This window comes from Meles meles, chromosome 20 (assembly GCF_922984935.1).
Source record: "Meles meles chromosome 20, mMelMel3.1 paternal haplotype, whole genome shotgun sequence".
NCBI classification, from domain to species: domain Eukaryota; kingdom Metazoa; phylum Chordata; class Mammalia; order Carnivora; family Mustelidae; genus Meles; species Meles meles.
Window position 1 is genome coordinate 891408 of NC_060085.1, and position 13672 is coordinate 905079.

General features: G+C 66.9%; 1 protein-coding gene across 7 annotated transcripts; it reads right to left on the minus strand.

Moving 5' to 3' along the window:
* Positions 1 to 2286: 2286 nt before the first annotated feature.
* MBD3 (methyl-CpG binding domain protein 3) lies at positions 2287 to 13469 on the minus strand. 7 transcript variants are annotated; one of them, XM_045990016.1, is made up of 7 exons: positions 13154 to 13469; positions 8775 to 8934; positions 6948 to 7085; positions 6287 to 6377; positions 5715 to 5892; positions 3824 to 4027; positions 2287 to 3718 (listed from the first exon to the last, which is right to left on the minus strand). In XM_045990016.1, the coding sequence occupies exons 1-6, from the start codon at positions 13261 to 13263 to the stop codon at positions 3829 to 3831; spliced, it is 876 nt and encodes a 291-aa protein (XP_045845972.1). In that variant the 5' UTR covers positions 13264 to 13469; the 3' UTR covers positions 2287 to 3718; positions 3824 to 3828. The 7 variants fall into 7 exon arrangements, with proteins under 7 accessions (XP_045845972.1, XP_045845973.1, XP_045845976.1 ...); XM_045990017.1 differs by having other exon boundaries at positions 13250 to 13464; XM_045990020.1 differs by lacking the exon at positions 13154 to 13469 and adding an exon at positions 11667 to 12066.
* Positions 13470 to 13672: the final 203 nt, after the last annotated feature.

Consider the following 13672-nt stretch of genomic DNA (forward strand, 5'->3'; position numbering starts at 1 on the left):
CCTCCTCTCTCTCTGGCTGCCTCTCTGCCTACTTGCGATCTCTGTCTGTCAAATAAATAAAATCTTAAAAAAAAAAAAAGAAAGAAAAAGAAAAAAAGAAATGCTCATCTTTTCCAGAAACAGCCACGGGCTCCCACAGAACTCACGTTCACCAGATGTCTGGGTGTCCCTCAGTCGCGGCAAGTGACGTAAAATTAACACCACACTGGAAAAAAGAAATCATGGTGGTGGTCTGTGTCTGGTTCCCTCCCCAGGCGTCGTGGGCTCGGGGTCCGCCCCCAGGACAGCGCATGGGGGCCTCACTCCTACTCCCAGCTGGAGTTTCCGTTTGTTTGTTGAAAGACCCTGGGGCTGTTTCCGCCTTCTGAGGGCCTGAATCTGGAGCAAGCCCTACGGGGTCTTCCAGGCAGCGTCTGAGCGACACCCCCACCTCCCGGCCCCGGCCAAGGCCGAGAGTCCCTGGTCTGGAGCCGCACTGGGCCGCACACAGTCCCAGGTGACGGAACGTTCTCCAGGTGCCTGGGTGGGAGTGGGGTGTTCTGGTTGTAACCAACTGAAACGGAGTCCTCTTGCCGCGGTAGCCATCCTGTCCGACTATTCTAGAAACCAGAGCAAGCTGGTCCCTCTGCTCCAGCCCGCCGGGCCAGGTCTGGACCAGTAAACTCGCAGCCTGCTCTGTTCATGTCACTGCCTCCTGTCACCCCTAGGATCCCTTCCTCCGCAAACTCGGTGGATCCTGAGCCGAGCGGTTCCTGGGCTTCTGAAGCCAGTGCTCACGCCCTCCAGGGGCCAGCGCGGACAGAGGCTGGGGCTAGAGGGAGCTTGGAAGGGAGACATGGTCGAGGCTGAGGCTGGGGGGCCGTGCCAGGCCACAGGCTGCCCAGAGATAAGGAATCTCATCTTCTGGGTAATGTGGTTGAACAACTATAGTTGTCCTGGGACCCAGGACATGTCCCCTCCTGTGGCAGAGGGGACCTCATCACCGCCCCGAGGTGGGGGTGACCCCGGGTTCCTGGGGGGCTGGCGTCCTCACCAGAGGGAGGCAGAGGGCGGGGGTCCCGGAGACGGGTAGACCCTGCGCTGCTGGCAGGGAGGATGGAGGGGGCCGCGGGCTAGGAAAGGGCAGGAGCCGGGTCTCCCTGGGGCCTGGGTGAGGCGACCAGCCCTGCCTGCACCACTAGGACTTCCGAGCCCAGAACTGTGAGAATCCACCCGTGTGGTCTCAAGCGGCCAAGTTGCTGGAGGCTTGTCGCTGCAGCCGCGGGAGGCTCACATGGGTGAGGTGTCCCGGGACCCTCAAGCAGTGTCGGGCGGGGGGAAACATGGCCCGGAGGGAGAGCTCTGTGCCTGCCCTGGGAGTGGGGGCAGCTGGGCGGACCGGGCGGAGACCGGCGGTCGTTCTGGTCTGTGGTCCCGGCCCCCAGCATGCCGCGCTGGCAGACGCTGAAGCTGGACGCGGCTGGGGACCAGGCCGCCGGGGGTCTCTCTGGGAAGAGTTTGTGTGGGGGCCCCGGCTGAGGGTCAGCATGGGCTCTGGGGTGAGGAGGGCCCTGTTGTGGGGGTGGGGAACCCCAGACCACTGTCCTGTCCGCTGTGTGGCTGGACGTTTGGCCTGGGACCCTGGGCCCGGGCTAGCTTCTGAGGTTCCCGGGACTCATGGCCCCTCATAGGCCTCTCTGGGTCTGGACTTGGGGACTCAGGAAGACCCAAGTTCTCAGCCAGGATGGTCCCTCCAGCTGGGGCCCCTGGGCAAGCCTGGTACACCCTGCGCCTGTGTCCCTTCTGGGAGCCGCGCCCCTCCGGGAGAGCGGGGCCGACCGCAGGCTAGAGCCCAAGCCTGGGAGGAGTGTGCGGTGGCCGGGGCTCAGGCCCAGGCTCTGACTGGCTGCGAGACGGGGACAGAAGACCTGCAGGCAGCAGGGCAGACCCTCTGCGGCCTGCGCGTGGGCAGGTGGCGGCCAGGCACTGGGGCCGGGAGGGTCACTTCCCTACGGGCACCCTTCCCGGGCATCCTGCCAGTGCCGGCCCCAGGGACCCCCGCCCCGAGTTCCTGGGGCAGACCCCCCACTGTACACTCGGGATGGAGCGCACGCGCACCCTGGGGGCTCTGAGTCTGGTGCTGGGAGCCGAACCCTGTCCTCCCTGGGAAAGGCCAATCGATCCCCCGGGTCCCCCTTCACCAGCTCACAATAAGGCAACCAACATGAAACCGGGTGCTGAAGGCCTGGCCTGGAGTCCGTCTCCCCGGACACAGGGCCGCGGGTCTGCACAGTGAAAGCTCCGAACCACACTCACCGAGACGGCTTTATTCAACAGTCGCCCACCGGACACGGTGCCTCCCGGGCCCCGCAGCCCCCCCCACTGGGCAGGGGCTCCCAGCACCTGGACCTCAGGCCCACGCAGGGGCCAGCCCCAGACAGAGCTCCCTCAACAGCTGCGGCCTCTGAAGGGCAGTAGGCCACGTGGCCGCAGGGGAGGGGCCCTCCCCGGGGCCAGTGGTGGCCCGGGCCCCCCCGCAGGCCTGCACTCGCTCCCACGCCGGTCCCAGAGGATTTGTGCTTTGATGGGCCGGGCACGACGCTGCTGTGTGCTGGCCCGCGTCCTCGGACCGCCAGGGCCTCCCGCCACCTCCGAGGCTCTCCGCATCAGCCAGGGTGACAGGCACACACGCAACAGCCCAGGTCCCGCCCGACGGTCTCAGGCCGTGGGCCCGGGCTGAGCGGGGACAGGAGGGCTCCCCTCGCCCAAGGCACCCCGGCTAGGAGGCGGCGTCCGGAGTGACATGGTTCCAACAGCCTCCGCACCCCGAGCTCCTCCGAGGCCGCTGCTCTGGGCACTGGGTGCTGGAAACGCTGGGCCCACAGAACACACCCCAGGACAGGACCCCGGAGATGCCGTGGCCCCAGCACCAGCTCTGGCTGAGCGCCGGGCGTCACCGTCCCCACCACAGGGGTAAGGGGGACGTGGAGCCCTGGCTGGTGGCACGGCTGCCTCCGAGCCCCGGCCCGGGACGTCGGCTGGGAGTTGGTTGGCGCCGGTGGCTGGCTGACCATGGGCAGGGTCGGCTGCGCCGTCGACGGTGAGCTTCCCCGACACAAAGGCAAAGTTCGCCTCCACGGGCAGCAGACACACGGGCTGAGCAGGCGAGCGGACATCCAGCCTCGTTCGAACATGGGTTTACTGAAGGAAACCGTCTGGGCTGTGCGTGCGCCTTCCGATGAGCTCAGAGCGGCCACGGTCCCGCCCGCCAGTGGGGCACACGGCAGCCGTCCCGCACCCCCTTCCTGGAGGGCTGACGTGCGGACCCTGGAGCAGCGTCTGTCACATGCCGGGAGCAGGGAGCAAGACTGTTCCAAAAAATATTTCTCTACCCCTTGGGGACCCTCGCAGGCCGCCCCGCAGCAGCTGTCCTGTGTGACGTGGCCTTGGGGACGAGGCCGGCCCCGAGTCCAGGGCGGAGCGAGGGCTCCAAGGAGGGCTCCCTGCAGCCAGGCCCAGGGCCGACGGGCGCTTCTGGACCCAGACCCTTCCGAGGAGAGCAAACGTGGGGGGCCCGTCAGGCAGGAACTGTCCTCCAGCCGTGTCCCCGTGGCCCCAGGGGAGGGGACACGCCTGGGAAGGCCTAGGAGGGACTGCATCATCCCCGGCCAGCCTGGTCCGAGTGTAGAGACAGCGGAGTCTGCAGGGGGCTCCCCGCACGCAGGGCTCCACGGGGCCTCTGGAAGGACGGGGAGAGGGCACCGTCAGCGCCCTGGCTGGGAGCCGCCCCCCGCACGGGGCACGGCCTTCCTCCCCGTGGCCCCGTCCAAGCGCCAGCCCACACCTGCTTTACACGCGCTCCATCTCCTGGTCCTGGTCGGGCTCGTCCTCGTCCTCGTCGTCGTCCTCGTCGTCGTCCTCGTCGGCGCCGGCCTTGTCCAGCGGCCCCGCGCCGCCCCGGGCCAGCTCCTCCACGTGGGCCAGCATGTCGGCCGCCAGCGCCTCCTCCAGTCGCTTGCGCACCTGCTGCACGAGCTCCTCCTGCTTCCTGGGGACACGCAGGCTGCGCTGGCCGGGGCCCCGCCACCCCGCAGCGTCCTCCGCCCTCGCCCCCTCCTCCTGGCTGCACAACGGAGCCCTCTGGCTGGGCTCCTGGGCCCTACACTCCGCCTCCACTGGTGGACACCGGGGGCAGGGGTCCCCCCCCCGGCTGCCCCCCACCGGCACGCCCTGCAGGCAGCGGCTGCCCAGGCACACCCGTCTGCCTTCCGCCCCGGGCCCAGTGCCTGGGTGCGCGTGACTCCCCTCACTGTCGCTCGAGCGCGGTTTGCAAAGAGAAAAGGGACAACGGTGCTCGGTCACCGTGGCTAGCCAGGGCCACTCGTCCAGAGAGTGCCAGAGTTTTGCTGGAGAATTCTAGATGGAGCACGACTTTCTTGGGTCTTTTGCCTTGTCACGGCTGTCTAGAAGACCGCCAGCCTAGGCCATGAGACCCTTCGCGTTCCCTCCCTGTGGCCGGGACCCTCAGCAGAATAGGGGCCAGCACGCTGTCTGGCTTCAAGCTGGGCCGATGCCGGCTCCATGTTCCGGCAGCCCCCCATCTCCTCTCCAGACGGGCCCAGGTCCACTACCTAACCCGTGACGTGACGTTCTCCTTTCTGTGGCTTTTCCTATTTCTAGACACTCGGCTTGGCTTTAAAAATCCGCTAGTCGGGGCGCCTGGGTGGCTCAGTGGTTTAAGCCTCTGCCTTCGGCTCAGGTCGTGATCTCAGGGTCCTGGGATCGAGCCCCGCATCGGGCTCTCTGCTCAGTGGCGAGCCTGTTTCTCCCTCTCTCTCTGCCTGCCTCTCTGCCTGCTTGTGACCTCTCTCTCTGTCAAATAAATAAATAAAATATTTTAAAATAAAAAAAAAAAAAAATAAAATAAAAAAATAAAAATCCGCTAGTCTTTGCAGGTGGTTGTGTTCTTTTCTTACACTCTCCACTCCCTGGAGACGAGCTCCTCTACGGGCTGGTGGGGGACTCCGTGTCTTCCCCACACGGACACGGGAGACACATTCACAACGACCCCAGCGGTGAGCCACTCCCGGCCACGGCGCCGGCGCTCCCAGCCCGTCAGCGCGTGGGCTCCAGAGAGCCATGAACTTGCTCTGAACTCAGCGGCGTGTCGATACTTTAGTTGCAAGAACACAGGTCCCTCTCGTCTGGAGCTTCTAGTGGTTTCTGGCCCTGCTGCCGACTCACACTATCTCCTCCCCAGGACGCCTTCCCAGATGGCTCCGGCACGTGGGGGCCTCCTGCCCGGAGCCCACCTGCACCCGGCTTGGCTGGGAAGCCCCGCCGAGCCCCAGCAGCCGCAGGGTCCAGCATAAACCTGGGCTGGCATTCGGGGCCTGTGGCGTGTCTGGTGGCACCCCTCTCCCCACTGCTCCCTGGAACCCACCCAGCAGGCACCTGCAAGGCCTCATGAGCCCAAGGACGGGCAGGCCACGCCGCGAGCCTGTCCGCACAAGTCAACAACCCCTTTCTCTTCCCAAGAACGTCCCGAGAGAACACGCACGCTTCCCATTCCCCTCCGCTGGCCGCCTTGCCTCTGGCCTGCCCTGAACTCAAGACTCGTGAGAAAGCGTCTGCTGGTGCTTTTCAAATCCGCCCTCACCGCGGCCACTTTCGCTCGAGCCCTGGGGCGCGCCGGCACAGACGCGTGACTGCGGGGGACGCGCGCACAGCAGTACCTGATGTCCTCGTCGGTCACCATGAAGGCCTTGCAGAGGGGCTGGGCCGTGTTCAGCCACACCCCAGGGTTCTTCTCCACGGCGGCGGAGAGCTGCCCGGTGATGGGCATGGTGCTGGTGTGCAGGGCGCTGGCGATGGCCGACAGCAGGGTCTCGTCCGTGCAGCCTGGCCCCACGCCTGCCGGGCACAGCCGGGTGGTCACCGCCAGGCACCTGAGGCCCCTCTCCCAGAGCCTCGGGCTTTGACCCCGATCTGCCCTCAAAGACGCTCAGGCCCCCTCGCGACTGCAGCAGAGGCGCACCCGCCCGTGACAGCGCAGCAGCGTTTCCACGGCGCAGAAACAAAACCACAGGCGCCCCGTCTCTGTCGGCCGCCCGCCCTCCACGGCTCGTGAGCCGACTCCCGCCGGTGCTGCGGCAGGCCCGCCAGCTGGCCGCCAGGATCAGGGGCCCAGGGCCCGGACCAGCCCTGTCCGGCACAGAGGGAGCCTCACCCCTGCGGGGCCACTGGGCCCCCCACCCCCCTGCCTGCAGGAGCCCTTGTGCCTGGCATGCTCGCCCCCTGCGGTTACCCTGCAGGCCCTTGGGGAGGTCCATGGTCTTGACGAGCTCCTCGGCGATGTCGAAGGCATTGAGACCACTCAGCTTCTTCTCCCAGAAAAGCTGTCCCCAGACGCAGAGACACAGGGCTGAGGGGCGTGTCCCCACTAGCGGCAGCCCTGGCCAGCCCCGACCAGAGTGGAGCCTCCACACGTGGGACAGCGGTCTCAGCACGACCTCTGACCCCCACATGCCAGAGGCACCTGCCTGGGAGTGAGGGTGCGGCGGGACCCGCAGGATTTCCCGCCAGGCCCGTCCTCCAAGGCCACGGAAACCGCAACCCACGGTGTCGGCCCTGCCATCGATGCCGACCATCTACGGTTCCCACACCACGGGGCAACCCCAGGGAGGCAGAACCCCCTTCGGCCTGAAACCTCGCTTCTCAGTCCACTGTCCGCCCAGGGCTGCGAGGCCTCCCAGAGCCCCCACCACGGCCCGGCACCGCCTGCGAGGCAGAGAATCCCGTGGCCCCACAGAGCGAGGAGCTCACGCCCGCAGGCGGGACCGCGGGACTCTGGGGACAGTGTGCGGAGAGGCACGGTCCAAGGTGTGGGGGCAGACACACGGGTCCCCCGCCGCCCTGCTGTCCACAAGGACCCGGCCTGGGGCCATGCGCGGGGCCGGGGGGCTCACCTGCCGAGGCTGCTCCACGGCCTTCTGCGGGTCACTCTTCACCTTGTTGCTGGGGTGGTTGGTGATCTTGGTCACTGGCTGTTTGAAGATGGACGCCGTCTGTCTGACGGGGAGGGCTGTGTTCAGGTCCGGCTTGCCCTACGGAGACACGGAAGCTGGCGCGGCGGCCCTGGGCCTCAGCGGGCTCTCCCAGTGGGGAGACCCCTCCTTGTGGGCTTTGGCGAACAGACCCCGTGCCCCTCGGTCACCAGCGGACCCCGCAGCGTCCCCAGAGCCGGGGTGACAGCAAGCCCAGCCCAGTCTCCGCGCTGCCTACAGCAGGGGCGTGCTGGGGCTCCGGGTGGACCCCACGCACCCTCCGGTACCATGTTCTCCCTGGAGCACGGTGCAGAGGGGGCCCTGCTGTGACTGTCCCGCAGCACACACGTCCATCAGAGACACAGGATCCCCGGGCAACTGCGTGTGGCCCACCAGCCACTGCCCTCCAGTCCCTGCAGGGACACCAGCACGGCCAGGTTTGGGGGGACAGAGGAACAGGCACACCGGGGATGGCCAGGGGCCTCGGACCTGTGGCCTCTCCCAAGGACAGAGTGATGGTGGGTTCTCTCCTTCCTTCTACTTTCCTGTAGTTTCCAGATTCCTCTCAGCAGACAAAAGAGACGACTTCAGTACCACGACGAACTGAGTGTGGAAACCTCTCTCTCCACCCAAGAGTAGCTTTTTTTTTCTTAAGATTTTTTTTTTTTTTTTAAATTTATTTGACAGACAGAGATCACAAGTAGGCAGAGAGGTAGGCAGAGAGGCAGGCAGAGAGAGCGCGAGAGGAGGAAGCAGGCTCCCTGCCAAGCAGAGAGCCCGACGCGGGGCTCGATCCCAAGACTTTAGGATCATGACCTGAGCCGAAGGCAGAGGCTCAACCCACTGAGCCACCCAGGCGCCCCTAAGATTTTTTTTTAATATTTATTTATTTATTTGACACAGAGAGATCACAAGTAGGCAGAGAGGCAGGCAGAGAGAGAGAGAGGGAAGCAGGCTCCCTGCTGAGCAGAGAGCCCAACGCGGGACTCGATCCCAGGACCCTGAGATCATGACCTGAGCCGAAGGCAGCTGCCCAACCCACTGAGCCACCCAGGTACCCCAAGATTTTTTTTTTTTAAAGATTTTATATTTATTTATTTGACAGAGAGAGAGAGAGATCACAAGTAGGCAGAGAGGCAGGCAGAGAGACAGGGGGAAGCAGGCTCCCCGCTCAGCAGAGAGCCCGACGTGGGGCTCAATCCCAGGACTCTGAGATCATGACCTGAGCTGAAGGCAGAAATCTCAACCCACAGAGCCACCCAGGTGCCCCAAGATTTTTAAAAAGATTTTAAATTTATTCATTTGAAAGCTTGTGCAAGCGAGAGCAGGAGGGAGGAGCAGAAGGAGGGGGGGAAGCAGGCTCCCCATCGAGCAGGGAGCCCGATGCGAGGCTCGATCCCAGGACCCTGAGATCATGACCTGAGCCGGAGGCAGACAACCAACCACTAAGTCACCTAGGCGCCCCATTTACTGATTTACGAGGGAGAGCCTGGGCAGGGGGAGAGGGAGAAGCAGACTCCCGCACTGAGCACAGAGCCTGCGTCGGGACTCGATCCCAGAGCCCCGGGATCACGACCTGAGCCGAAACCAGTAGTCGGACCCTCCACTGACAGAGCCCCCCAGGTGCCTTCATTCGTGGATCGTTTGTTAAAGCAACCCGTGCGCCCCAAGTGTGCCTGAGCGCGTGAGCCCACGAGGAGGGCCATGCCGGGCAGAGCCAGCCGGCCACCCCGCGCCCCCGCAGCTCACCTTGGCCTGGCTGGCCGAGTCGTAGCGGACCCTCTGCCGGCTCCGGTTCACCTTGCTCATCAGCATCTTGCCCGTCCGGAAGTCGAAGGTGCTCAGGTCCATGGAGCCCCCTAGGTACCGCGCCAGCTGGGGCTTGCTCCGGAACTTCTTCCCACTGGGGCTGCGGACGGACAGGCGGTCAGTGGCAGGCAGGGCGCGCTGAGCTGACCCCTGCCCCGTCCCCAGGGCTGCCTCCCAGCCGGAGCCCCCAACAGACCTCAATGCTGAGAGTGGGGCTCAACGCCCTGGTGCAGAAGGGTGGGGCCCGGCCCCAGGAGCCTGGCTCCCATTTCAGAACATTCCAGAAACACAACTAGGCCATGTTCTTGGGAAAGAACCCAGGATCGCAGGTGGCTGAGGAACAACCCCCAACCACAGTCTCCTCCCCGTGGGTACCACGGAGGAACTAGGGCATCCTGGGGGCGCGGTCAAATCTCAGGCTTCTGGGCCAGCACCCCAAGAGCTGCTCAGCGGGACCTGCTGGGAAGTTCAAGGCCAGGTGCTCTGAAGCGGGGACGCTCGAAAACCCCACTCAGCTCGCAGACGGTGTGGGCCCCCGTCTGTAGCAGATGAGCGCTGACCCTCTGGGGCCCTGCCCAACGCACCAACAGCACCAGTGGGCATCAGTAACCACTGGGCGCGCCGCCTGCCGCTTGGGACCCGGACGGCATGGCAGTCCCGCTCGCCCAGCGACCTGACGGCACAGACACCGGTGCTCAGAGCAGCAGAACTCGGTGAGGGCGTGAGATGACAACGGCCGAAATGCACACTGGGATGGGAAAACAGCTGCACACACGGTCCCCCACGCACAGGAGCGTCCCTGGCCGCGAGCGGGAGCAAGGACAGACCCCAGGCCCACGAGATACAGGGAGGGAACCAGACACAGGCCACGCAGGGGGTGAGTCCACGTGTGTGACACGTCCACGGACAGGAAGGGGGCCCGTGGGGGCCAGGGGCTGGGGAGGGGGCTGGTCACCACTAACAGGGACGGGGCCCCACCTGGGGAGAAGGACTGTCTTAAGGTTAACCCTGGTGAGGACTGCAGGACTTTGACACAAGGCTCGGCCAACTTGTGCACTTCCAGCGGGTAAACCGCAGCACGCGGGGGGCATCTCTGCCGAGCCGTCCCAGAAAGAACCCGGCAGGCCGGGTGCCTCTAATCCACACAACAGCACGCCTGTCCCCGAGCCTCCCAGGGACCTGGACGGCAGCGTGGAGGCGCAGCAGACGGAAACCCCCTCCCCTCCGGCATCAGGAGCCACGCGGCAGCCAGCAGCACTCGGCTCTGGCACCCCCACTGGGGCCTCTGGACGAGCAGGGCCGTGGCTGCAGGCTGGGCGATTCCCCAGGGCCCGGGCGCCTCTGCCAGGACCGGGAGCCCAGCGCACAGGGCCTCAGACTCCTGGCTTCGGGACGATGGACTGCTCCATCACACTGTGCTGGCTCGCGGGCACACTGGGCCTACATGCCCAGGACAGCAGGAAGGCACCGGGGTCAGGGCCACGGAGGAAGGAAAGGACCCCCCGGAACGCACTAGCCTTTCTCTGCCTCCAGTCCCCACCCCCGCAACGGTACGTGAGAACAGCAAATGGACACAGAGCACAGGTTAAGGGGCTGCGGGTAATGGGCACTGGCGGTTAAGGGTCCAGGGCTTTCGGGGTGAGGGAAATGTGGCCATGCCCGTCTATGAATGTGCCAGAAACCGTCAGTTGTGCTCTTCAAACGGGAGAACCGTACGCACGTGAATCGTTTCCTCAATGAAGCCGTTCGAGAGAGAGAGTGGCTCCCGGGGGCAGGGGCAGTGATGCCAATGGACAAAAAGCTCTTTTGGGGGTGATGGAATGTTCTGGAGCTAGACGTGTCACGGCTGCACGACTCTGAGGGTGTGCCAAGAACAGCACTCCACGGCGCACGCTGCCGCATCTCAGCTCGCGAAAGCGGCTCTGCGGACCAGCTCTGACCCCGAGAACGCCGCTGCTGGTTCATGGAGAACCACCACCCCGCGTGGCTCTGAAAGCGCACGTGGAAGCAAGAGCACCGTGGCCTCTCTGGGAGCGGGGCCGAAGCTGCAGGGCACACACCAGCAGCCAGAGGCGGGGGGACGCAGGTGGCCCGTCGGGTGGCCGGTTGAGGCGTGAGGAGCTGCGCCCCAGCCTTGAGCCCCAGCCGCAGACGCGCAGCCTGGCCTCCCATCACGGGAAGGGCTGCTGCGAGGGTGGCCAGGAGCAGTGCGCGGGCACCCACGATACCCCAGCAGCAAGGTGCAACCTCAGCCTGCTGCCCCAAGGAAGGGGGCCGCTATGCTAAGTCCCTCCTGCCTTTCCTGAGTGTGGCTCTACCTCTAACGTGAGGGCCCCTGGAGAAGCGCTCCCTACTCCGTACCCCTCCAAAGAGCTATCCCTGAGGTTGGGGTACTGACCTGCCACAGCCCCTCAACCTCCTGCTGGACAGAAGACGTCAGACGCGACTTTCACAAAGGAAACTCACGGCTGCAGACCGCTGTTCCACCCCCGGAAACGATCTGGGGGGTCGCTCCGCCCCTCCTGCATGACAGTCTTGCCAAGAACACACCCCCTTCCCCCACTCGCTCTAGGGACGAGGAAATTGAGGCCCACGTGTTCCCAGGGCCAAGGCCTGGACCCCACGCCAGGTCTGCTGGACTCAAGGCCCTCGTGCCCTCCCTCCCCCTGCACTGAGAGAACGAGGAGAATCCATCCACGCTCCCCCCCAGCCACCTGGCTCAGCCGCAGCTCCAGTAGGTGGAGAGGCCAGAGACCCACGTTCCGGAAAACACCATGGGTTCCAGATCACACCCCCAACCCCCCACCCTATGGGAGTGATGGCGACACCCACCTGCCTGGTGGGTCATCCAGCTCAAAGACTCAGGAATGGGAGGGAACCCTCCCGACACTTCCTCCTGCTCAGTGGCCAGGGGAACCTGGCAGTGTATCTGTCCCCCGTCTAGGGCTTTCCCCCCTTGCCAGACCCTCATGCTCAGGTCAGGGCCTCAGAGGAAGACCCCACTGGGCTGAGGCCCCAAGAGACGCACACACAGGTGGGGACGGGAGGCGGAGGAACGTTCTCAAGGAGCTTCCACCCCGCTGCCCTTGGCTCAGCCTCCTGGGGCCTCTGCACAGCGCGCGGGCTGCCAGGACAGCCCCTCCCAGCTCCACCGCCGCCTCCGCCGAGAAGCCCTCCCTGACCGGCCGCAGCCGCCCCCGGCACCCCATGGCTGGCCCTCACAGAGCCCTGCACTTCTCAGCGCATGTCACCACCTGCAACCATGGGAGCAACGGGCAGCCAGCTGCCGCCGCCGCCCAGGTCAGGAAGGTGCGGGTCCGACTCCCAGGGGCACAGCAAGGACCTGGGCCAGACCCCAGCAGGCGCAGCGAAGCGCCGGAGCCGGAGACCTGCCTCGGCCCGGCTCTGACGGGGACACAGACGCGGGCACGCGCGGGATCAGCAGCACAGAAGCACAGCAGCCGGCACGGCAGGGCACGACGGCCAGCAGCGAAGGACGGTGTCCCCGAGAGCCGCTGCCGCAGTCACACTGCTTCAGTGCCTGATGCTACGGGGTCCCCGATCTTCCGGGGACCGGAACCCGCACCGGGGTCGTGGCCGAGGCGCCGGCCCTTCCCTTCCCGCCGGCCTCGCTCCTCCCCCCAGGGGACCGGCAAAGTCCCCGGAGGGACCCGAGCGCGGGGTGGGCGGGACAGCAGTCCCGCCCCGCCTCGGCCTCGCCGGGGCGGTTTCGGGGCCCTTCAACACGTGGCGGGTGTCCGCGACCTGAGCGCGCCCCAGGCCGCTACAGCGGGGGCTCGGACACAAGGCGTCCGGCTGCGCTCAGGCAGGGAAGGGGAGGGGGAGGGCGGACGGCAGGTGGCCGACTGTCCGCGGCCCCCGCCGCCGCCCACCAGCTCTTCGTCCCACCGACGAGCCCGCGGTCCCCCCGCCCCCGCCGCGGGCTGCGCGCGCGCCCCGCGTGATCCAAGGGACAGCCCAGCCCCCACCCCCGCCTCCCAGCGGCGTCTGGCCCGCGCCGAGCGCCCCTTGCCCCGCCGGCCGGTGCGCCGCGGCCGCCGAACAAAGGCCTCCGCCCGGCCCGCGCCGCCCCGCACTCCACGCGGCCGCGGGGGAGGGGGAGGGCACGCACGCGCACTGGCCCGGGGCCGCGGCACGCACGCGCACTGGCCCGGGGCCGCCGCGCGCCGGCACGCACGCACGCACGCACGACGCACGCGCGGGGCCCAGGCCGCAGCCCGGGTCGAGGCGCCCGGGCCGCCGCAGAGGCCGCTGGGAGGCGCCCGTTGGGGCCCTGCCCGGCCGGCACGTTCATTCACCTATAGTAAAAGACATCCCTGTGGCCGGCCGACAGCCCCGACCTTCTGGGCACTTCTTCCCTCTCCCAGCCCTGCGGGAGCGCCGGGCACTCCCACCTCTTCCGCTCCATCGCGCCCGGCTCCTCGGCCCGCCGCAGCCGCCGCCGCCGCCGCCCGGACCCCCGCTCGCCGCCGCCGCCTCAGCTGCCTCCGTCCCCGCCGCCGCCGCCACTTGCCGCGGCTGTTCCGGCCCTCGGGCCCCCGCCCTCCGCCCCCAGCCGGGCACGCGCCGGCTTTGCCGCCCTTTCGGCCCCCTCCCCGCGCTCGCCAGCCCCCGCTCGGGGGGCCCGCTCCGCCCACCCGCCCGCGCGCGCGCGGGGCCCCGTGCTGCGCAGGCGCCGCGCGGGCCCCTCCCCGTGGGCGGCGGCCCCGCCCCGCGGCGGCGGCTCCAATCAGCGTGCGGCTAGGGGGCGGGGCTGGTGGCGGCGCGCGGCCCGCCTGCCGGCCCGCCCCGCGCCTGCGCCCTGGGCCCGGTGGGCC